General features: G+C 34.3%; 2 protein-coding genes across 2 annotated transcripts; one reads left to right on the forward strand and one right to left on the reverse strand.

Annotated features, from left to right (window-relative positions):
• The first annotated feature begins 3,996 nt into the window (after positions 1 to 3,996).
• On the forward strand, positions 3,997 to 20,355 carry LOC131614153 (fructose-1,6-bisphosphatase, chloroplastic-like). Its single transcript, XM_058885780.1, has 4 exons — positions 3,997 to 4,117; positions 4,458 to 4,593; positions 19,621 to 19,771; positions 19,979 to 20,355. Exons 1-4 carry the CDS (start codon positions 3,997 to 3,999, stop codon positions 20,051 to 20,053), a joined length of 483 nt encoding a protein of 160 aa, XP_058741763.1. The 3' UTR covers positions 20,054 to 20,355.
• LOC131609339 (F-box/kelch-repeat protein At3g23880-like) lies at positions 20,341 to 22,530 on the reverse strand. The gene is made up of 2 exons (XM_058881022.1): positions 21,298 to 22,530; positions 20,341 to 21,140 (listed from the first exon to the last, which is right to left on the reverse strand). The coding sequence occupies exon 1, from the start codon at positions 22,506 to 22,508 to the stop codon at positions 21,300 to 21,302; it is 1,209 nt and encodes a 402-aa protein (XP_058737005.1). The 5' UTR covers positions 22,509 to 22,530; the 3' UTR covers positions 20,341 to 21,140; positions 21,298 to 21,299.
• Between the last annotated feature and the right edge of the window lie 3,743 nt (positions 22,531 to 26,273).

A 26,273-nucleotide genomic window follows, 5' to 3' on the forward strand; every position in this document is an offset into this window, starting at 1 on the left:
TAATCTCACTAATATATTACAACAGCAATGTAGTGAGCTTTGATGAAGATGAAGTTCATGAGCTTTGAATTGAACAGCGTTTCAGCAAGTTAATATTCACAGAATTTGGTTCAGAGTTGTTTCAGAGTTGGTGTAGAGTTTGTTAACCTTGCTTCTCATCAGAACTTCATATTTATAGGCGTTTGAGAAGATGACCGTTGAGCGCATTTAATGCTTTGCGTGTTCCGTACAGCATTACATTTAATGTTTCACGTTTTTGTCAACTACCTCGAGCCTTGTTCACGCTGTGTCTACTGACGTTGCCTTTAATAGCTTCCAACGTTCCTTTTGTCAGTCAACGTAGCCTGCCACCTGTACTTTCTTCTGATCTGATGTTTGTGAATATAATATTTGAATATCATCAGAGTCAAACAGCTTGGTGCAAAGCATCTTCTTGTCTTCTGACCTTGAAGTGCTTCTGAGCGTGATACCATGAGAACTTCAGTGCTTCTGCTTCTGATCTCAAGTTCTTCTGATGCTTTCATAGACCCATGTTCTGATTCTGCCTTGACCATCTTCTGATGTCTTGCCAGACCATGTTCTGATGTTGCATGCTGAACCTTCTGAGACAAAGCTTCTGAGCGCTGATTTGTGCATACTCTTTATATATTTCCTGAAATGGAAATTGCAATGTATTAGAATACCACATTATCTCACACAAAATTCATATCCTTGTTATCATCAAAACTAAGAATATTGATCAAAACAAATCTTGTTCTAACACGTGGTGCGTCGAGGAGTAGTGGTGGTGGGTTATTTGAAGGGTTTGTGAGGAGGCGTTAGGGTTTGAAGGAAAAAGAAATCAAATCTGGAAGAGAAAGAAAGAGAGAGTGAGATAATATTGGAAATGGATTCCCTAACTTTAATATCTTGACTTTAGGTGACTTTAGGCTAATTTATGGAGAGAGAAGTGAAAAGAAAAAGGGAAAAAAAGGAGGGAAGCATGATGTGAGAGAAAATTTTTAGAGAGATATAGAGAGAAAGGTAGAGGGCAGTTCCCTCCACAAAGTCATACAATCCCTCCCCGAGAATATTAGGGTTGGAGAAAAGAAAGAGAGAGAAAACGGAGAGAGATAGAAAAATGAGTTTATTGGGAGGAGGGAAAAGCGATTATTTTTAATTAGAACAATGGGGACCGAGCACTTGTAATGGATTTGGGACATCATAGTACATAATTTGTGGGTTATTTAGATAGTTACAAAAATATCCCATTTAATAAGACCAAGTGATTTTCGTATACCATGATCATGAAAGGGCCTAATGGGTACTTTGTGGACAAATAGTAAGAAAAGTGTTTTAATTAGAATGCTACGATTTTACCCTTTTAGTAGTGTAAATTTATTTTGATGAAAGGGCAAAAAGGGGAGATTGGTCAATTCTTTAGTAATGGTAAGATAGTAGATAGTAGAAGATAGTAGACTTAAATATTCAGTCAAATATACAAAATTCCTCTACATCTTTGAAAACAAAACATTTGTAAAAACAATGGTTTTAATGTTTTTGGTTTATTATTTTTTTCATCTATATAAATTTTCGTTCAAATAAAAATGAATGTTAGTTTATTTTTATCAAAGATCAATCATAACACATTTTTGTAAAGGTTAAATTTTTATACATATGTAAGTTTGTTTTACATGTATTTAATTAAAGAGTTAATAGTAATTTATTATCTGTAATATAGACGTGTTTTGATTTACTCCCTTTAAAAAGAGTTTTTAAAAACTTCCTTGAACTATTAAAATTGTAAGTCTTTTGCCCTCCAGATGACAAAATTACCCCCTGTAAAAGTTTTTTTTCATTTATCATCCTGATTTTTACACGCTTAGGGGGTACCCCAAAATTATAGGGGGTATTTAAATTATTTTTTTAAAGGGGGTAAATTAAAGCACGCCTATATTGCAGGGGGATAAATCACTATTAACCCTAAATAAAAAATATGAATTCTAAAAGGATTAATTTGAATCCTCCAGGTATAAAATGTGTTTTATAAGCTTTGCACCTAACAGTAAAATATATATAGACTTTTAAATTTAGAGTCTAATATAACCTTTGATCTCTAAGATGTGGAATTTTAGAACCTTATCACGGAGGATTAGGAATTCAATATTCCCGCAAATGAAGAACATCGTGAGGAAGGTTCTTAACAGATTGTTGGAACACAAATCGAAAGTTCGTCACAGATTGTTGAAAAACAACAGGAACTTAGGATAAGCAGCAGAGTTCGAAAGACTAAGGATCAAGGACCAAACAAAATCAATAGTCAATTTATTTCTTTTATTTGATAGAAGGAAATAGTGAGAATTTTGTTCGTAAGGTTCTTATTGCTCAAGTGGAAGACGATCCGAAGACTTATAAGGAAGCAACAACTTCAAAGGACTTCGGTTTTGGAAAGATGATATCCAAGATGAAATGGATTCAACAATGCCAAACCATATTTGAGAACTTGTTGATCTACCTAAAGGATCAAGACCTATAGGATGCAAGTGGGTGTTTAGAAGGAAGTATCATAGTGATGGTACACTAAACACTTACAAGGATAGAATAATGACCAAGAGTTTGGACAAAAGGAAGGTGTTGATTGTTTCAACATGTATGCACTAGTATAGCAAGCACAACAAAAATTGGAGTTTCATTTACATTATTTTCTTTGCATGATCTTATAGTTCATCAAATGGAGATCTCGATGAGGAGATTTACATGGAGAAACCAGAAGGTTATGTTCTTCTTGGTAATGAACAAAAGGTGTGAAAGCTTGTCAAATCCTTGTATGGATTAAAACAAGCAGTGAAGCAATGACATCAAAAGTTTGACTTTGTCATTGCAAAGTTCAAAAAATTAAAAGGGAGACACAAAACTTAGGGGGAGACTTTTCAATCTTATCAAAACACAAATTCAAAGAGTTTGTCATCATCAAAAAGGGGGAGATTTTGAAGAATACATCTTATATCTAGTTTTGATGATGACAGAGATTATCAAAGAATAAAAGGATCAAAAGTGTCATGTACATCAATGATGAAGTTGATTAAGAAGGTTGAACATAAAAATTCAAGTGAGAATTTGAGAAAAGTGAACAAAACTAAGGTAATCATTTCAATTTATGCTATATTACTCTAAATTTCTCATAATTTCATCTCTCACTTCATCTAAAAGACCTTCTTGCATCATCATGCATGATTATCTAAAATATTCTTCATCTAATTCTTGTTGTAAGTGTTTGTACACAAAGTTGTGTGAGAATATTGTGATATTCCTTTGTCTATATGTTGATTACATGTTGATCATTAGCAACGAGATGAATTGAATCTTAGAAACAAAGAGGTTTCTAACTTCCACATTCAAGATGAAAAAACTTGAAATAGTGAACAGTCTTTTTGATCAAAGTAAAGCGAAAGAGTGGGGTATAAAACATAGTCAAACACACTATATTGAGAAAACTTCCACATTCAAGATGAAAGATCTTGGACTAGTTGACACTCTTTTGGGGATCAAAGTAATACAAAAATTATGGGGTTATGAACTTAGTCAAATACACTTTGTTGAGAAAGTTCTTGATAAGTTCAAACTGTCACGTTTTAAAAAAAATAAATATTTAATTTGATCTTAGTGTCAAAATGATGATGGAAGAATTATGGCTATATTAGAATACACAAGTGAAATTGGTTTTCTAATGCAATGTATTATATGCGATATAGCAGTTGTAAATAAAAAATGAGTAAATTTACTAGCAATCCAAATGGTGAGGATTGGAAGGCCACCACAAAGATTTTTCATTATCTTTTAAAACCAAAATCTTGATCTTCATTATGGTAGGTTTCCTACCATATTAGAAGGATATACCAATAAGATTTGGATATCGAGTGTTGGAGATCTTAAATTTATAAATTCATGAATATTTACACTAGGTGGGATCTAATTTCTTAGACGAACAAGAAATAAACATGCATCACTTTCTAAACCATGGAATCAAAGTTTGTGGCTCTCGCTTCCGCTGGTCAAGAATTTGAATGGTTAAGGGATCATAAGTTGGAAGTTCCATTGGCTAAAGATAATATTTTAAAGGTGTTGGCACATTACGATAGTAAGGCAATTTTAGTTAAAGTATTCAACAAAATGTATAATGGAAAGTCTAGGCACTGAGGCCTTAGATATTCTTTCATGAGAAAATTAATTAAAGATATAATCATTTCACCCACATATATACGATCGATCTATAATTTGGGAAAATCATTTACTAAGCTATTGGTCAGAGACTTAATATTGACAACCTCGAGAGGTATGAGGTTGAAACTCCTTGAGTAAGAGTTTCGACAATGGCGGCAACCCAATCTTATGTTAACAGAACATTAATCTCAAGATTCAATGGGTAACAATAAGTCGTTGATTTGGATAATTGTCAAACATTTCGTGATAATTTGAAGGGAATTACAAGCTATGGGATGAAAATTTGAAGAAATATATTAATGATCTTAAGGAGCCAGGTCCTAGTGGCAAGCCTTATTCAACAAGGTATATTGGTAGTTTGGTTGGTGATTTCCACATGTCACTGTTGTATGGTGGCATTTTGGATCACGATTTTAACAAGTTTGCCACCGAAGAAATTATCGGGTCGAGTCGCGGATCAGTACGCTTTCTTTAAGACGTTTCACGGTACTGCCAAAATTATGCAAATCAGCTCTTAATAACCACGGCTCCTCCAGGATAAAACAACCCAGTTCTATACTATACGATTACTACTTGCACGGTAGATAATCGGTCTAGAAATACATCCTCAGATGGTACTAGGACCATTCAAATATGGTATAAATACCATCTTAGTATCTGGTATAACGACCATTCGTAGCAATTTCTCAAACCAAGAGAAATTTCAATAATTCTCTAAAGAGAATCCAATAAAAATTATACTTGATAATTTCTCAACTTAAACGAAGAGAAATTAACATTATTCTCCAAGGAGAATTCAAGAAAGTACTCAGAAAATTCAACGAGTAGAAAGAAAGGGGGAGAAGTTGGCGCTTCGACAATTCGAAAGACGCGGAGTTATGAGAGTGAGGAAGGAAAAACTCAAAATAAGTTTTTGGTGTGTTTTGGAATGAAACAAGTGACTTCCTTATATAAGGAAGTAAACTAGTCAAAATTTCTAATCTAAGCAATGTGGGACTAAGGAGTTTTTACAACTAATATACAATGTGGGACTTGACTTAATGAACTTTTTCAATTCATCTCCCTATATTGGAATATATGCATAATGTTCCAACAATCCCCCACTTGAATTTAAAACAGTGTTTCAGAAATAACGTCAGACGTTTCTAAGATTGTGCATAAGCAGAGGTGTCTACGACATGAACCTGTTAGAACAAGAATTGTTCTGATCAATAATCTTAGTTTTGATGATAACAATGTATATGAATTTTGCTCAAGATAATGTGGTACTCTAATCCTATGCAATTTCCCTTTCAGGAAATATATAAAGAGTATGCACAAATCAGCGCTAAGAAGCTTTGACTCAGAAGGTTCAGTATGCAACTTCAGCACATGGTCTGGCAAAACATCAGAAGATGGTCAAGTAGAATCAGAACACGGTGTATTAGAAGCATCAGAAGAACTTGAGTTCAGAAGCAGAAGCACTGAAGTCATGGAATCACGCTCAGAAGCATATCAAGATCAGAAGATCAGAAGATGCTCTGCACCAAGCTGTTTGTACTCTGATGATTTTCAACGTAGTATTTACAAAGAACAAATCAGAATCAAGTACTAGATGGCAGACTACGCTGACTGACAAAAGGAACGTTAGAAGCTATTAAAGGCAATGTCAGTAGTCACAGCAAAAGCAAGGCTTGAGGTAGTTGACAATACAGTGAAACATTAAATGCAATGCTGTACGGAATACGCAAAGCATTAAATGCTCCCAACGGTCATCTTCTCAAACGCCTATATATATGAAGTTCTGATGAGACGCAAGGTTACGAATCTTGAACGAACTTATTCTGAAAAACTTGCTGAAACGCTGTTCAACTCAAAGCTCAGAAACTTCATCTTCATCAAAGCTCACTACATTGCTGTTGTAATATATTAGTGAGATTAAGCTTAAACGTTAAGAGAAATATCACAGATTGTGATTATAGCTTTTCAAAAGCAATTGTAATACTCTTAGAATTGATTACATTAATTTGTAAGTAACTAGAGTGATCAAGTGTTGATAAGGATACTCTAGGAAGTCTTAGCTTGTGTCTAAGCAGTTGTAATTAGAGTGATCACGTGGTGGTCAGGATACTCTAAGAAAGTCTTAGCTTGTGTCTAAGCATTTGTTCCTAGAGTGATCAAGTTGTGATCAGAAGACTCTAGAAGACTTAGAAGTTGTCTAAGTGGAAAACCATTGTAATCTCGTGTGATTAGTGGATTAAATCCTCAGTTGAGGTAAATCACCTTGTATAGGGTGGACTGGAGTAGTTTAGTTAACAACGAACCAGGATAAAAATACTTGTGCAAATTATTTTTATCTTACGAGTTTTTGAAACTACACTTATTCAAACCCCCCCCTTTCTAAGTGTTTTTCTATCCTTCAATTGGCATCAGAGCGTCGGTTCTAAGGTGCAAGCACTTAACCGTGTTTAGAAAAGATTCAGGAAGAGAAAAACGCTTCAGTAAAAGATGGCTGGTGAAATTTCAACAAATACATCTACATCTACATCTGGCTCAGCTGAGCAATACAATGGTAACAATGGTTATACTAGACCACCAGTATTTGATGGTGAAAATTTTGAATACTGGAAAGATAAATTGGAAAGTTACTTTCTTGGTCTGGATGCTGATCTATGGGATCTTCTGTTGGATGGTTACAAACATCCTGTTAAATCTACTGGTGTACGGCTCACGAGAAGCGAAATGACTGATGATCAAAAGAAAGATTTAAAAAATCATCACAAATGCAGGACTGTTTTGCTAAATGCTATCTCTCATGCTGAGTATGAGAAGATATCTAACAGGGAAACGGCTCATGACATATATGAGTCCTTGAAAATGACTCATGAAGGAAATGCTCAAGTCAAGGAGACCAAAGCTCTTGCACTAATCCAGAAGTACGAAGCCTTGAAGATGGAGGATGATGAAGACATTGAGAAGATGTTTTCAAGATTTCAAACTCTGACTGCTGGATTAAGAGTTCTGGACAAAGGCTACACCAAGGCTGATCATGTAAAGAAGATCATCATAAGCTTGCCCAGAAGATGGGGCCCAATGGTGACTGCATTCAAGATTGCGAAGAATCTGAATGAAGTTTCTTTGGAAGAGCTGATCAGTGCCCTGAGGAGTCATGAGATTGAACTTGACGCAAATGAACCTCAGAAGAAAGGTAAGTCTGTTGCATTAAAATCTAATTTTAAAAAATGCACTAACGCTTTTCAGGCTGAAGAAGAAGATTCTGAAGAATCAGAATCAGAAGAAGAAGAAGAAGATGAACTGTCCATGATTTCCAGAAGAGTCAATCAACTCTGGAAAAGCAAGCAAAGGAAGTTCAGGAGCTTCAAAAGTTCAAAGAAGCCTGAAAGAGGAGAATCTTCTGGAGGCAGAAGATATGACAAGAAAAAGGTCGTGTGCTATGAATGCAATGAGCCAGGACACTTCAAAAGTGAGTGCCCAAAACTTCAGAAGGAAAATCCCAAGAAGAAATTTCATAAGAAGAAAGGTCTTATGGCAACATGGGATGATTCAGAATCAGAATCAGACTCTGAAGATGAGCAGGCAAATCTGGCACTAATGGCCACAATGGATGATGGATCAGAATCTACATCAGAATCAGATTCTGAAGAGGTATTTTCTGAACTATCTAGAGAAGAGTTAGTTTCCAGTTTAACAGAACTTCTGGAACTCAAGGCTCATCTTAGTATCAAATACAAAAAGCTGAAAAAGCAGTTTGAATTTGAAACTAAGAAGCTGGAATTGGAAAATTCTGAACTGAAGGAAAAAGTTTTAAATCTATCCAAAGATAGTGGATCTCCTTCTGAAACAGAAAAATCCATTCCTAGCATGAATCATATTCTGAAAGAATATGAATCGAGCTTCAGAAAGTTCTTATCTAGAAGTATTGGTAGAAGTCATCTTGCTTCTATGATATATGGTGTTTCTGGAAACAAAAGGTTTGGTTTTCGCTATGAGGGTGATACCTCACATAAATTTGAACCTGTTGATGATCTGAAGATCACATACAAGCCATTGTATGATCAGTTCAAATATGGCCATGCTCATGATATTAGGCTCACGTCACATGCACAGAAGTTTAACACTGTTCACACCAAGAAGCATGTGACACATCCTAAGAAATATCATGCTGATAAACCTAAAGAATATCATGCTGTTCCTCCTGTTAAATATTTTGCTAAACCCAAGTTCAATCAGAACTTGAGGAGAACTAACAAGAAAGGACCCAAGAAATTGTGGGTACCTAAGGAAAAGATTATTCCTATTGCAGATATCCTTGGCTGCAAAGAAGGAAAAGCACAACATGTCATGGTACCTGGACTCTGGATGCTCGCGACACATGACAGGAAGAAGGTCTATGTTCCAAGACCTGGTGCTTAAATCTGTTGGAGAAGTGAAGTTTGGAGGAGATCAGAAGGGCAAAATTATTGGCTCAGGAACTATAAAGTCTGGTAACTCTCCTTCTATTTCTAATGTTCTTCTAGTAGATGGATTAGCTCATAACTTATTGTCCATAAGTCAATTAAGTGACAATGGTTATGATATAATCTTTAATCAAAAGTCTTGCAAGGCTGTAAGTCAGAAGGATGGCTCAATCCTATTTACAGGCAAGAGAAAGAACAACATTTATAAGACAGATCTTCAGGATCTTAAGAATCAGAAGGTGACTTGTCTTATGTCTGTTTCTGAAGAGCAATGAGTCTGGCACAGGAGATTAGGACATGCTAGTTTGAGAAAGATTTCTCAGATTAACAAACTAAATCTTGTCAGAGGACTCCCTAATCTGAAATACAAATCAGATGCTCTTTGTGAAGCATGTCAGAAGGGCAAGTTCTCCAAACCTGCATTCAAGTCTAAGAATGTTGTCTCTTCCTCAAGGCCGTTAGAACTTTTGCACATTGATCTGTTTGGCCCAGTCAAAACAGCATCTGTCAAAGGGAAGAAATATGGATTAGTCATCGTTGATGATTATAGCCGCTGGACATGGGTAAAGTTCTTGAAACACAAGGATGAGTCTCATTCAGTGTTCTTTGAATTCTGCACTCAGATCCAAACTGAGAAGGAGTGTAAAATCATAAAGGTCAGAAGTGATCATGGTGGTGAATTTGAGAACAAATTCTTTGAGGAGTTCTTCAAAGAAAATGGTATTGCCCTTGATTTCTCTTGTCCTAGAACTCCACAACAAAATGGAGTTGTAGAACGAAAGAATAGGACTCTACAAGAAATGGCCAGAACCATGATCAACGAAACCAATATGGCTAAGCACTTCTGGGCAGAAGCAATAAACACTGCATGTTATATTCAGAATAGAATCTCTATAAGACCTATTCTAAATAAGACTCCTTATGAATTGTGGAAGAACAGAAAGCCCAACATTTCATATTTTCATCCTTTTGGATGTGTTTGTTTTATTCTGAACACTAAAGATCATCTTGGTAAGTTTGATTCTAAGGCACAAAAGTGTTTTCTTCTTGGATATTCTGAACGCTCTAAAGGCTACAGAGTATACAATACTGAAACATTGATTGTAGAAGAATCAATCAATATCAGGTTTGATGATAAGCTTGGTCTTGAAAAGCCAAAGCAGTTTGAGAATTTTGCAGATTTTGATATTGGTATATCAGAAGAAGTAGAACCAAGAAGCAAAGCTGCAGAAGCTGATAGTCTCAGAAGCAATGGATCAGAAGATCAAGTTGCTGCATCCTTAGAGAATCTCAGGATTTCTGAAGAGCCAACAATCAGAAGATCACCTAGACTTGCTTCAGCTCATTCAGAAGATGTGATCCTTGGAAAGAAAGACGATCCCATCAGAACAAGGGCATTCCTTAAGAACAATGCAGATTTCCAATTAGGTCTAGTTTCTTTGATCGAGCCAACTTCTGTTGATCAAGCTCTAGAAGATCCAGACTGGATAATTGCCATGCAAGAAGAACTAAATCAGTTTACAAGGAATGATGTATGAGACTTGGTTCCTAGACCAAAAGGATTTAACATCATTGGTACTAAGTGGGTGTTCAGAAACAAGCTAAGCGAGAAGGGAGAAGTGGTAAGAAACAAAGCCAGACTGGTTGCTCAAAGTTATAGTCAGCAAGAAAGGATTGACTACACAGAAACCTTTGCACCAGTGGCCAGGTTAGAATCTATTCGTCTATTAATTTCTTTTGCCACTCAACACAACATCACTCTTTATCAGATGGATGTTAAGAATGCCTTCTTAAATGGTTACATAGATGAAGAAGTTTATGTCCATCAACCTCCTGGTTTTGAAGACTCCATGTCTCCAAATCATGTTTTTAAATTAAAGAAATCATTATACGGATTGAAACAAGCTCCTAGAGCTTGGTATGAACGTTTGAGTTCTTTCCTTCTGGAAAATGGTTTCACTAGAGGAAAAGTGGACACTACTCTCTTCTGTAAAACATTTAAAAAAGGATATTTTAATTTGTCAAATATATGTTGATGATATTATCTTTGGAACATCTAATGCTACACTTGGAAAGGAGTTTGCTGAGTCTATGCAGGCTGAGTTTGAGATGAGCATGATGGGTGAACTCAAGTATTTCCTTGGGATTCAAATCAATCAAACATCAGAAGGAACCTATGTTCATCAAACGAAGTATATGAAAGAACTTCTGAAGAAGTTTAATCTTTCTGAAAGCAAAGAAGCCAAAACTCCTATGCATCCAACATGTGTCCTAGGTAAGGATGAGGTAAGTAAGAAGGTAGATCAGAAGTTGTACAGAGGTATGATTGGATCTCTTCTATATTTAACTGCTTCTAGACCTGACATTCTGTTCAGTGTTTGTCTGTGTGCTAGATTCCAATCAGATCCGAGAGAATCTCATTTAACTGCCGTTAAGAGAATTCTGAGGTATCTGAAAGGTACTACTAATGTTGGTTTAGTTTACAGAAGATCCAAAGATTACAACTTAGTAGGATTCTGTGATGCTGACTATGATGCAGATAGAATTGAGAGGAAAAGTACTTCTGGAAGTTGTCAATTTCTTGGAAGTCATCTAATCTCTTGGTACAGCAAGAAGCAAGCAACCATTGCTCTTTCAACTACAGAAGCAGAATATGTTGCTGCTGCTGGTTGTAGCACACAAATGCTCTGGATGAAAAGTCAGTTAGAAGATTATCAAATATTTGAGAGTAACATTCCTATCTTCTGTGATAATACTTCTGCTATTTGTTTATCTAAGAATCCTATATTGCATTCAAAAGCTAAACATATAGAGATTAAACATCATTTCATAAGGGACTATGTTCAGAAGGGTGTCTTATCTTTAAACTTTGTGGATACAGACCATCAGTGGGCTGATATCTTTACAAAACCCCTGGCTGAAGATAGGTTTAAGTTCATTATGAAGAATATCAGTATGGATTTATGCCCAGAATGAGAAGATGAGAAAATCTTATGTATGGCTATCTTCTGAAATGAGATTGGATTAACGTTTTATAAGAAGTTCTGATCTTAAATCAATTAGAAGTAGTGACTCGTTTATTACTAACGTTTCATTGTCTAAGTTGATTCAGAATATCTTTTAAAGTAAATACAGCTGTATCTAGCTTTCCAGATGGTAACACGTGTCTACCTTATTTGGACAAGCATGCGTGCAGTTGAGGAGGCGTCTTTCCTAGGTAACTGTTCTATCACTTCATTTGTCATAGTTTCTCTCTCCTCTTGTCACGTAACATTAAATGCCATTCATCATTTCTTTTATTTTCTTTTTCGTTTTTATATCCTTCAAACGTTTCCCTTCCCTAGAACGTTTCCTTCCCCACATTCCCTCTATTTATTTCTCCATTTCTTTGCATTCTTCAATCAATCTTTGTGCTCTCTCTTTCCTTCTCTCACTTTTCTATGAATATCTTTTGCGTAAACCCTAGTTCATTCTTCATCGATCTAGCGTTCATCATGAATCCTTCGCCTAGTTCCCTTCATCAAAACTTTAAACCAGTTGAAGAAACTAAGTCTCAAAAGTGGATGATCTATTTGAATAGAACGGATGGAAGGGTTAATCGGTTACAGGATGAGAAACATATCTCGGGATGGCATTCCAAGTTTTTCTCAAGTCAGATCTCTTCTTTGATGCTGTTATCAACATTTGTCCAAAGGAAGAAGACTTTCTTGAGATATTGGATGAAGTTAGGTTCCATAAGGACTTAACTTCTATGTTAAGGGAAAGCCCATCTGAGAATACGCTCTCTCCTGGTGAACTGTTCTCAGTTCCTCTTTTGTATTCATTTACTTCTTTCTCTGGGAGCTGCTCAGGCATGCAGAGTTTCAAGATTTGATGACCAAGCAAGAGCAAGAACAACGCTGGGATTCATGATATGCTGGCTTAGATTAGGACTAGGCTAGGGTTGTAGTCTTTGTGTCCTTGTAGTTTTCTTTGCTTGTTGCACTTGTGTATCAGCATACATCTTCTGTAACTCTGTTTGGTTAATCAATGAAAAGCTTATTCTGCTAACTCTTGTACTTCTGCTTATTTTATCAATGACTATTTGTTTCTCTTTCCATTTGTCCTGTGCTTACATCTGAATCTTTTACATTCTTTTTGATGTTATGACAAAAAGGGGGAGAAATAGTTATAAATGATTTGATTTATATTAGCAGTTGCCGGGAAGAAAGCCCCCACATTACTAACAGAAGCTGCAAGCTTCATATGTTTCTAAGTTGTGTTGTTGCAGGAATTGAAGATTCAAGATCAATAAGAAACAAGATGAATCAAGTTCTTGGATTCTTGAAGCAAGCTGAGTGCTATGAAGCTTCAGAATCAGAAGCAAGAAGGAAGAATGATCAGATATTCTGATGATAGAATATGTTCTGATACATTTTATACGGCTTATATGGCTCTGATACATATTATATGTTCTGAAACATATTTTATGTTCTGATTCATTCATGCTGACTTTTGTCGTTTAGTTTTGTTCTGTAACATTTCAGGATGTAGAGATGCTCTGATGATGCTCTGGTACATTCAACAATGTTCTGATACAATCTAGCATGAAGTGATGTAAGAAGAAATTCAAGCTCTGAAGCTGTCCGCTGGAAGCAGAAATCAGAAGCTGTGAATGTTCTGAGGATCAAAGAAATTCAAGTTCTGAAGCTGTCCGATGGAAGCAGGAATCAGAAGCTGTGAATGTTCTGAGGATCTAAAGAAATTCAATGTTCTAAAGCTGTCCCATGGAAGCAGAAATCAGAAGCAGTGAATGTTCTGAAGTTCAAGCATATGTGAACGTCTCTACTGAAATACTCAGGGAAGTCTTTTATTTATAAAATTCTTCTAGTATTAATTTCAGGGGGAGATTATTCATCTCAGGGGGAGATTGTTAATCTCAGGGGGAGACACATTCACATTATGTTTATATGCTTATGCTATAACTGTGTAATTGTCTTTTGCCGTCTGTTATTCTGATTGCAAATTCATATCATTTATATATGTTTTTGTCATCATCAAAAAGGGGGAGATTGTTAGAACAAGAATTGTTCTGATCAATAATCTTAGTTTTGATGATAACAATGTATATGAATTTTGCTCAAGATAATGTGGTACTCTAATCCTATGCAATTTCCGTTTCAGGAAATATATAAAGAGTATGCACAAATCAGCGCTAAGAAGCTTTGACTCAGAAGGTTCAGTATGCAACTTCAGCACATGGTCTGGCAAGACATCAGAAGATGGTCAAGCAGAATCAGAACATGGTCTATTAGAAGCATCAGAAGAACTTGAGTTCAGAAGCAGAAGCACTGAAGTCATGAAACCACGCTCAGAAGCATATCAAGATCAGAAGATCAGAAGATGCTCTGCACCAAGCTGTTTGTACTCTGATGATTTTCAACGTAGTATTTACAAAGAACAAATCAGAATCAAGTACTAGATGGCAGGCTACGCTGACTGACAAAAGGAACGTTAGAAGCTATTAAAGGCAATGTCAGTAGTCACAGCAAAAGCAAGGCTCGAGGTAGTTGACAATACAGTGAAACATTAAATGCAATGCTGTACGGAATACGCAAAGCATTAAATGCTCCCAACGGTCATCTTCTCAAACGCCTATATATATGAAGTTCTGATGAGAAGCAAGGTTATGAATCTTGAACGAACTTATTCTGAAAAACTTGCTGAAACGCTGTTCAACTCAAAGCTCAGAAACTTCATCTTCATCAAAGATCACTACATTGCTGTTGTAATATATTAGTGAGATTAAGCTTAAACGTTAAGAGAAATATCACAGTTTGTGATTATAGCTTTTCAGAAGCAATTGTAATACTCTTAGAATTGATTACATTAATTTGTAAGTAACTAGAGTGATCAAGTGTTGATCAGGATACTCTAGGAAGTCTTAGCTTGTGTCTAAGCAGTTGTAATTAGAGTGATCACGTGGTGGTCAGGATACTCTAAGAAAGTCTTAGCTTGTGTCTAAGCATTTGTTCCTAGAGTGATCAAGTTGTGATCAGAAGACTCTAGAAGACTTAGAAGTTGTCTAAGTGGAAAACCATTGTAATCTCGTGTGATTAGTGGATTAAATCCTCAGTTGAGGTAAATCACCTTGTATAGGGTGGACTGGAGTAGTTTAGTTAACAACGAACCAGGATAAAAATACTTGTGCAAATTATTTTTATCTTACGAGTTTTTGAAACTACACTTATTCAAACCCCCCCTTTCTAAGTATTTTTCTATCCTTCAGAACCTTTGCGTAGCAAGTAGGATTTCGATTCAACAAGAGTGACACAATTGTCTTGAACTCTATCTCAGACATCAAACTCGCACACAACCTTTTCTTAAGGTGTATTCTAATAGCCCGTGCTTTAATGGCCCTGCACGTGTATCCCGGTTTAGTGAAGGCTCTAGGAATTCTGCCTCGAAACTCCATAGGAACCTGCCTCAGTTTCACAATAACATAGGTGAGTCTATCAAGAGTACTCTTGTAGTCTAGGTACTCCCTCATACAAAGTATAGATCTCATTAAGATTTTCTATTATCTTATCCTCTTATTACTTCAGGATTCATGCTTCTTTTATTTACTCTAGCATGATCGCCTCATATTACTCACAACTTGTTTTTACCCATTGAACCTATTTCTTGGGATCTCCGTCATTTAGGTCGGGTTACCATCATGTGCAACTCATTTCTATATAGGCATTAGTCCCATCTTTTTGGATGTATTATGGACTTTCTCTCTAGCTAATCCTTTCGTCAAAGGATCTGCTAAGTTTTCACAAATGCGTACATGATCCACTCTTACAGCTCCTTTAGAGATACAATCTCTAAGGGCATTGTGCTTTCTTCTTATTTGACGTCTTTTACCATTATAATAATGGTTCTTAATTTTTGCAATAGTGGCGGTACTATCACAACGGATCAACACAACTGGCATAGGTTTTTCCCATAAGGGAATCTCAGTTAGCAAGCATCTTAACCAACTTGCTTCTTCACTAGCATTTGCTAATTCTATCATTTCAGACTCCATCGTGGACTGAGCCATGATAGTCTGTTTTTATTTATTTATTTCCAAGATACAGCTCCTCTAACTATGTTGAATACATAGCCACTAGTAGCTTTGGAATCACCTGACAAGGTATTCCAATCTGCATCATTGTATCCTTCAAGTACACTAGGAAATCTCTGATAAAGTAGGCTGATATCTATGGTCCTTTTAAGGTACCTCATGACTCGCTCAATAGCTTGACATTGCTCGTTACTTGGTCTACTCGTAAATCTACATAGCAATTCTACGACATATGCAATGTCGAGTCTAATACAATCAGTGGCATACTTAAGATTTCCAATGATGCTCGTATACTCTGTTTTTCTTACACTTTCACAAGTGTTCTTAAACAATTTCACACTTGGATCATATGGTGTGCACACAGGTTTACAATCAAAGTATGTTTATTTCTTTAAGATCTTCTCGATATAGTGTGATTGATCCAAAGAAGTTCCTTGCTTGGATCTCGTGATCTTGATACCAAGAATCACACTTGCTTCTCCGAGATCTTTCATATCAAAGTTGTTGCACAACAATGATTTCACATCATTAATGGTTTGAATGTTTGATCAAAATATGAGTAAATCGTCTACATAGAGACATATGATAGTGTACATGCGATTCTCAAATTGATAATAAACCCATTTGTCACTTTCATTCACTTTATACCCATTCGGTATCATTAAATTTTCAAACTTTTCATGCCATTATTTAGGAGCTTGTTTTAATTCATACCAGAGACTTATCTAACTTACAGACCTTGTTTTCTTATCCGTGTATCATAAGTCCTTCCGGTTATTCCATATAGATTTCTTCTTCTAAGTCACCATTTAGAAAGGTTGTTTTAACATCCATTTGGTATACTATTAAGTTATAAATAGAATCTACTGAAATAAGTACCCTAATGGATGTAAACCTAGTTATATGAGAGAAGGTGTCGATGAAATCTATATTTTCTCTATTTATTATCACTTGGCTACAAGGAGAGCATTGTATTTATCAATAATTCCATCAGATTTTAGTTTATTTTTCAAAACCCATTTACAACCGATTGGTTTGCATCCATGAGGCAAGTCTACTAAGTGTCAGGTCTTGTTAGACTCCAGAGAATCTATCTCATCATTAATAGCTTCTTGCCAAAAGTCTGCATCCAGAGATGATAAAGCTTCTTGAAGAATTATTGAATCTTCTTCTACATTATAAGCCGCATAGTCAGGCTCATAGTCTTTATAGACTTTTACTCTTTTACTTCGTCAAAGTTCTGTTTCTACATTGTTGTTGCTTTCTGTGCTTTTTATCACAAGAATGTGACTCAATTGAGTACCCCCCACTATTTCTCGATTTAAAGGGAAATTTGTCTTCATAGAAATTAACATCATTTGATTCTATGATCACTTTTTCATTTAGGTTATAAAACCTATATGCCTTACTGTTTGTTGCATATCTAATGAATACACATTCATATGCTCTACTAGCGAGTTTAACTCGTTTCGGATCCAGAATTGTGACATAAGCCAGACATTCCCAAGTCCTCAAATAAGACAAGATTAGTTGTCTTTTCTTTAATAGATCATAAGGAGATATATTATTCTTTGACTTGGGAACTCTATTCAGGACATAACAAACAGTCAATAAAATTTTCCCATTAGTGAGGTGCGGCACCAAAATTCATTATAATTGCAACAACAAGTTCTACTTTACCATTCATTTTAGGAGAATATGGAGCAGTCATTTGATATACAACTACATGTTGTTTATAAAAATAATTTAACAAACTAGAATCATACAGTTTACCTATCACTACAAATTCTTACAAAGTTCTTAAACTTATCAATTTCATTCACAAAAATATCATTCTTTGTGATGTTGGTGTACAAATCTACTCCAATAAACTGACTAAATCTTGCCTTATTTAGAAGAAGAAAAAAAAACATAAACATGATTCTTTATAATCTCGGGAGCATACATGACATCCTTCAAGATTGAAGTCTTTTCATAGGTGGACCTTGTTCCACTTCTCCAATATCGACAACATTAGTGGTGTGGACATATTCCAATAACACTTTCTTATCTTTAGTATTCGTGTATGTTTTAAACATAACACGATCATTACAAACACGATGAGAGACGCATGTGTTTATCCACCAACCATCATATCCATCAACCATGTTGATTTCAATGATTATATGAATAAATTTTCCATTAGCCATGTTAACCAGTGCATTACGGACTACACCAACTTCAAGCATTATAGGCTACATCTCTTATCCATATGACTTAGTTTTCCATAGTTGAAACAAAAGGAAAACAAGGTCATTTCTATGAGGTGGTGGTTGTTGTCTAGTTGGAGCAATTGAGGCCATATAAGGGTTCTCATTCTTAATTCGGTTCACAATATTGCGGTTCTAATTCTTTAATGATTTTCCATATGACTTCAGAACCACACCGAATTTCTTTTTGTTGTTTAAAACAACCGAGACTTTTCTATTTAATCATGTCTCTGATATTCTTCTTTAATGAGAATACTCAGTCTCTCAATTAAAAATTATTTTATTTTGTAACAAAACATAATTCTTAAAGACTTTCAAACTAGGGGACAGTTTGTCAATAATAAATGAAATTCAAATTGTACATATAAGTACATACCTTTAGTGATGATCTCATGAGCAATCTTTCGAAGTTTGTGACTTTGGATTTCCACTGACCTTTCATCTACCATCTGATACTTCACGTAGACGCTAAAATCATTCTTTTGTTCTCCAACTTCTTCAATGTTATGCTTGTTTTTCAGAGCCTCTTAAATATATTTTGAAGTATCGCAGTTACTGTAATAGTCATACAAATCATTTGCAATTTCATTCAGAATGTTATTATAATTCTTTCTCTAAGGTGATTACTTTTCTAAGCTGTAAATTATTCGCTTTATCTGTGCAGCAGATTCAACTTCAGCACTATTACGTGTTCCTTTTGAATCCTCAGATTCTTACAGTTAATTTGTTCGGTTGATCCAGAATGAGTAACAAAATATCCTCGGTCAAAATGTTAGCTATCTTTTTCAACATTAAGAAGAAAATCATCATTTGTTGCCAACATTTGAAGTGACATCTCTCAAACATGAACGGTTTGTCAAAGAAAGTATCCGCAGAACAACCAATAATTTCTTCAGTAGCCATGGCAATTTGAAACGTCTTAAAATTTTTGGATCACGATTTTAACAAGTTTGCCACCGAAGAAATTACCGGGTCGAGTCGCGGATCAGTATGCTTTCTTTAAGACGTTTCGCGATACTGTCAAAATTATGCAAAGCAGCTCTTAATAACCACGACGCCTCCAAGATAAAACAGCTTAGTTCTATACTATACAATTACTACTTGCACGGTAGATTATCGATCTAGAAATACACCCGCAGATGGTACTAGGACCATTCAAATATGGTATAAATACCATCTTAGTATCTGGTATAACGACTAGTCGTAGCAATTTCTCAAACCAAGAGAAATTTCAATAATTCTCTAAAGAGAATCCAATAAAAATTATACTTGATAATTTCTCAACTCAAACGAATAGAAATTAACATTATTCTCCAAGGAGAATTCAAGAAAGTACTCAGAAAATTCAACGAGTAGAAAGAAAAGGGGAGAAGTTGGCGCTTCGACAATTCAAAAGACGCGGAGTTATGAGAGTGAGGAAGGAAAAACTCAAAATAAGTTTTTGGTGTGTTTTGGAATGAAACAAGTGACTTCCTTATATAAGGAAGTAAACTAGCCAAAATTTCTAATCTAAGCAATGTGAGACTAAGGAGTTTTTTACAACTAATATACAATGTGGGACTTGACTTAATGAACTTTTTCAATTCTTCTCCCTATATTGGAATATATGCATAATGTTCCAACATGGCATTTATGGATACCCTAGGGACAAGAAAAGTAAGAATGGGAAGCTTAGGCTTTTGTATGAGTGTGCTCCAATGAGTTTCTTTGTTGAACAGGCTGGTGGAAAAGGTTCAGATGGTCATCAGAGAGTACTTGACATTCAACCCACAGAAGTAAGTGTAGATTTAATTTATATGTCCCTAATTTTAAAAAAGAAAAAACTAGTCCGAACCAGTTGAATCAGGAACCGACCAATTTGTCGGTTTTGAACTGAGTTTAACCGGGAAACCGAGCTTTACGAAACCATGCTAAAATCTTTAATAGTTTGTGATAAATGGTGTGATGATAGTCCTATTCATTTTTTTACATTTTATGGACAGATTCATCAACGTGTTCCACTTTACATTGGGAGCACAAAAGAGGTGGAGAAGGTTGAAAAGTACTTACTTAAATGACATACTTATGCAAAGAAAGTTGTTTTGTTTAAGAATCTTATTCTCAACGATACTGGTCACAATCAAGTGGTTTTAAGGAAGAGTTTTTTTGATTTTATTCCTCCCATTTTATTTCTCTGTTTCAAAGAAAAAGAAGGGAAACAAATATTTCAAGGAAATTCAGATTAGTTTGCATATAAGCATTTTGTATAAAATTTTGAAGCACTAATCATGTTTTGGTTGCGCAACTTACCTAGCCTTAAAACTACAAAGAAACAATCATGTCACCCCATTTCCTGTTCAAATTAACATAAGTGTCTCGATGCAAGTAAAAATGATCAAATTACTATCTATAGTCACTAGAGGATTGATAATATTAGCCTTAAAAATTGGCCATGTCTCCCAAAACAAGTGAATTCATACAGAACTACATATCTGCTGTAATCTGTATCTCCTTCAACATTATCCGTCCATAGACTTGAAAAGTCAATTCTACTAAAGTCTTGAAATGTCAATTCCTTTGAAAGGATCGCCATTTAAGTGAGAAAGATCAAAGGTCGAAGTGTCGGCTTTAATTTGACTCATTGGCCAGACAATGGATTATTGAAAGCATTATCACATTGTTACAACATGCTTTGACCTGACGATAGAGATTGTTAGATCATTAGTTAGTTACTAGTTAGTTTGATAAGAAAAAAGACTTTTTTATTGTAGTGCTACACAAAACTGATCTTGTATGCGATTTCTACTGTATTTTTCAAAATTAATTGTTAGAATATGATGATCTTATCTGATTACAAAACATATATACTATAATGTGCAAGAGTTGGGAGACATGTAATGTAACAATACTTTGATGGGGAATTCTAATATTGGATAAACTACTACAAGATTTTTTAGCTGCTAAAATAGAATCCATAGTTGCAGTATCCTTTTTCTTCCTGATACATAGATTCACATTATATTTTGAGATGTTTTTACTCCTAGCATTTGTATTGCTGCATTGAATCAACTGAGCTCTTATTGAAGGGTGTTTTTACTCCTAGCATTTGTATTGCTCCAATAGCAACAGAATCAACTTTCAAGTATACAACCTTAATCGTAGACACTACAATCATGTATAACTTAATCGTTAAAGAAAAGATATATTTTAAAAACAGTAATAGATTTCATATCAATATTATTATTAGCATACAAATAAAATAATTCTGTTGACAATACCAGGCATCTTATGAAAAAATTGTAAAGAGTAGAAGAGAACTAACTTTCAACAAGTTGAAACTAAACTTTCCACGTATTCCATGGGAGAAAGGTATTCCATGGGAGAAAACCAACTGAATTCGGTTGCAATTGCAACTCCAATTCTCTTTACTCTCTTTTCTCTCTGAATATAGATAACTATTTGGTCATCTTCATAACCTGCCAAGATACACGTATCTCCATTCTTAGAAAGGTACAACGGCAACAAAGAAGTACCAATTTGACTTAGACGGTTGTGCATTTGAATATCAAAGAAGTTAATTTTAAATAACAAAGTCCAAGACTTTTGAATTCCAAACTCCTTCATCTGCCATAGAACAAATTCAGATCCCTTTAAATCATGGGAAAAGCAAAGGCAGTCCATTAGAACACTATGAGTCGGCTGAAAGAATGGCACCTCATCAAAACCCGGCGGCAGCAAAAACTGTGTGCATGTCTCTGTTGAAAGATCAGGCGAAACAATAACAAACTGTTTGCAATCATATCGATAAAATGGTTTGATGTATTTGGGTAGAGCCAACCAGTTAACAGTACCATTCAAATGGAGACCATTATTAATCATTTCCGTGTTGTCATATATCAAGCAAACAGGTATGGAAGAGCAAAATAGAAAATTTCTCCAACAATTATCATTTAACCCAAAAACTCTGAACTGACTTCTCACCGAAAGTGTGTTCTCTTCCCGAACCTCAACCTTACTTAAGGCCACGACCTTGTAAGTTTCAGTTGAAATATCACAACCAAAAGTGAACTTGCCAGAGTCATATATAGTGCCATGGTCTTGAAAAATCCCTAGTTTTTCTGATAGTATCCTCGTGGCAGGGTTCCATAAACAAAACCAGTAAATTTGATGGCCATAATGGAAAAACAAACAGATTAATCCGTTGCAGGTACCAACTACTTGACAATTGTCCATCCCTCCATAGAAACTGTCGTTAGAAACAGTGATTAACGAATCCGTCTCGAGAAAACGAAGCACGTGGAAGAATTTGACTATACTCGTAAGGTATCTCAGTTTCCTTGGTGTGAAAAGGAGGTATGGGTTTAGTGATGAATAGTTGAAATGTTTTTGGACAAAGGATGGATCAGATATGAGAGTTTTCCATGCCTTGCTCACACATCTGAGTTGCAGGATCGTTTTCACAGGAAGCAAACACAAAATTTGAGCTATGATTTCGTCAGGAATGAATGGCGGGGACAGTGTTGCACAAGTCATCGTAATTAGCGACTACTGTAAACCCTATTATTATTGTTCAACTAAATAAGAGAAATAGGGTAGACGAAGCTTCCTTTACAAGGCTCGCGTGAATTAAGGCCCACAAGTCATGTAAACCATTTGAGAAAATTATACCTGATAACCCTACTATTATCCTTATACCCCTACATTTTTTAAAATTTTTCAATTCCATTCTTTTAATTTATAAAATAATTTTATTATTTAATATTTACCATTTCACACCTCTACCAAAATATATCAGATAACTTGCAATCAAGTTTTCCGGTTTGTAATTTTTCTTCACCGGATAACTTGCAGTCAAGTTATCCGATTTGTAATTTTTCTTCACCGGATAACTTACAGTCAAATTATCCGGTTTGTAATATTATAGATAACAATTTTATTTACTTTTGGCCACGATTTTTCCTTGTTGCTTACACTTTTTCATTTTTTATTTTATTTACTTTTGGCCACGGTTGTTCCTTGTTGCCTAAACTTTTTTTTTAATTTTCGATTTAGTTAAAAACTATGCACCATCATCATTTTTAAATGGTTCTAGATTTTTATTTTCTAAAAACCCTTTCATGTTTCCATCATATTTTAACTTCATCAAGATTAAATATAGTGTCTACAACGCCCCAAATTACTTTTAGGATTACCGACTAACCCCACAAATCAAAATATGATGGAAACATGAAAGGGTTGTTAGGAAAAAAAATCTAAAACCATTTAGAAATGATGATGGTGCATATTTTTTAACTAATACGAAAACTAAAAAAAATAAAAAGTTTAGGCAACAAGGAACAACTGTGGCCAAAAGTAAATATAATAAAAAATAAAAAAGGTTAGGCAACAAAGAAAAAGCGTGGCCAAAAGTAAATAAAATCATTATCTATAATATTACAAACCGGATAACTTGGCTACAAGTTATCTGGTAAAGAAAAATTGCAAATTGGATAACTTGACTGCAAGTTATCCGATGAAGAAAAATTACAAACCGGATAGCTTGACTGCAAGTTATCCGGGGAAGAAAAATTACAAACCGAAAAACTTGATTGCAACTTATCCGATGCACTTTGGTAATGGTGTGAAATGGTAAATATTAAATAATAAAATTATTTTATAAATTAAAAGGATAGAATTAGAATATTTTAAAAACTGTACGGGTAAAGGGATAATGATAGGGGTACGAGGTATAATTTTCACCATTTGAATATTTGAAAAACCAAACAATTAAACATATTTTTCCCAAAAAAAATAAAGTGTTTGAAATTTGGATACTTTTCTTTCAAACATATATTAGCTTAGGTATGGTCTGCCCAACTTTTTCTCTACTTTTTTTCTTAATAAGAAAATGGAAGGTCAAACATATTTTTTTATAAAACTCTTATGAAAAAGAAATAGTTTTTTTCAAACACAAAAAATTGAATAAAAGGAGCTTGTAAAAAAGGCGTTAAAATCAACTTTTTCGGAGCTTAAAACATGTGGTCGCGGTTCGAATCTCAATTAAAGCACTTTTCTTATAAAACATGGAGCTACTGCAGTAGACGACAATTTTTCAGTTTTTTCTACAGTTCATAGCATCTAAAGTTATGTTTTATTTATTCTTTTTTCTTGTGTTTACATCATCATTTTTGAAGATACTAGTATTGTCCAATTTGTTATTCGTTTTGTATATTATATCTTGTTATATTGTATAATGATTTTCAATAATATTATTAATTTCTTATATTATACACTAAATTATTGATGTTAATACAACAATTAGTATATATATATATATATATATATATATATATATATATATATATATATATATATATATATATATATATATATATATATATATATATATATATAGAGGAGGGATCAAATTACACTCGAAGAGTTACACCACGAGTTACACTCATTCAATAACTACATTTTGAATTAATATTTTTTAAATTCAACCGTTGGATTGAAACATAATATCATATAGACCATACCTATAAAGTTTGAGCTTAATCTATAATGATTTACTATGTCATTGAATTACATCAAAATTAACGTTATATGAAAGCTCATTTTAATGTTAATCTTTGGATATCTTGATCGTATAGTAAGTCATTATAGATTAAGCTCAAACTTTATAGGTATGATCTATATGATATTATGTTTCAATCCAACGGTTGAATTTAAAAAATATTAATTCGAAATGTAGTTATTGAACGATTGTAACTTGTGGTGTAACTCTTCGGGTGTAATTTGATCCTTCCTCATATATATATATATATATATATATATATATATATATATATATATATATATATATATATATATATATATATATATATATATATATATATATATATATATATATATATATATATATATATATATATATATATATATATATATATATATATATATATATATATATATATATATATATATATATATATATATATGGAGCATGTCAAGTGAGAAGATTTTATAATGAGAGATGAGAGTAATAAATATCAACCATTAAATTCATTAAGAGCGAGAATGTTAATACATTAATGTGGCTATTAATTTCTCTTCCTTGATGAATCCAATGATATATATATATATATATATATATATATATATATATATATATATATATATATATATGTTACACTTGCTTTCCTTGCGATTTTTTAAAATAACACTCTACGTCCTCGTTGACCTCGAGTGTTATAGAAAAATCCAACATTTCAAAGGTTTTCACATATCCATTCCTCTTGAGCAGATGGAGAACTACATGCGTTCTCTTATCTAGCTTGCTTTAAAAAGGGCTTTGGATACTTCCAACCGCTCATGTCTAGCCTGCTCTTGATAGATCATTTTCAGGTGTTCGATCATATTGAACGCTGTCATGTTTTGATTTTCTTTTGCAATTTAGAATTCATGGTGGCTAGCATGAGGTAGGCAATTTCATTGGCATCACTGACATGCTTTTTATAAGATCGAAATTTGTAAGTTCTTGCCTTCATTTAAGTTTCTGAAAAAATGGTTCTATTGCTTTATCTGCAATTGAGAGGATTTCAAATCAAAATTGTTCGCTGCTATGACAAGACGAACAATGCTCGAATGAGATTCTTCCTCTGAGGGCCCAACAAATTCCTTATGCAGGCGTTGATCATTCTCTACCATTTTTTTGAATTTGTTGTAATCGACATCTTATCCAAAGATAACGCTCGATTTCGTCAATTGGCTGGGCGAGAGCATACAACTGAAAGCAAGAAAAATTAATAAAAACATAAAATCACCTTAGTCTAAACCACGATACAATGGAATTACGATATTGAAAAATTGGTCCCTGGCAACGGCGTCAAAAACTTGATATGTCGTAAGTATACGGCTATATCAAGTAGTATAAAGAGTTGTCGTATACATAGAGACCAAATAACAAGTACAGTTATTTGTTGCTTCTATGTGTATCTAAGGCCACGCAAAAACTAGGTTTTTGTGCAAAGGGAAAATAGTGATTTTAAATCAATATTGAAGCAAGAGACCGAAACAATGATTCTTATCTACTAACTTTGCTCCTATGAATCGATGCATTTAATTATAACAAGAATCATATTTTTTTGTAGAAAATACTAAAATTAGGGGTAACGTCCACTTTCGTAGGCGCCTTATCAAACTCTAAACTCACAACCGCTTACTTTCGTAACACGAATTTGCGAGTTTTAATATCCCTTTCAAAATACAATAGTATCTTAATTAATTTAGAGACTCTTTCACAATATTAAAAATCCA

This window comes from Vicia villosa, linkage group LG6 (genome assembly GCF_029867415.1).
Source record: "Vicia villosa cultivar HV-30 ecotype Madison, WI linkage group LG6, Vvil1.0, whole genome shotgun sequence".
In the NCBI taxonomy this organism is placed as follows: Eukaryota; Viridiplantae; Streptophyta; class Magnoliopsida; order Fabales; family Fabaceae; genus Vicia; species Vicia villosa.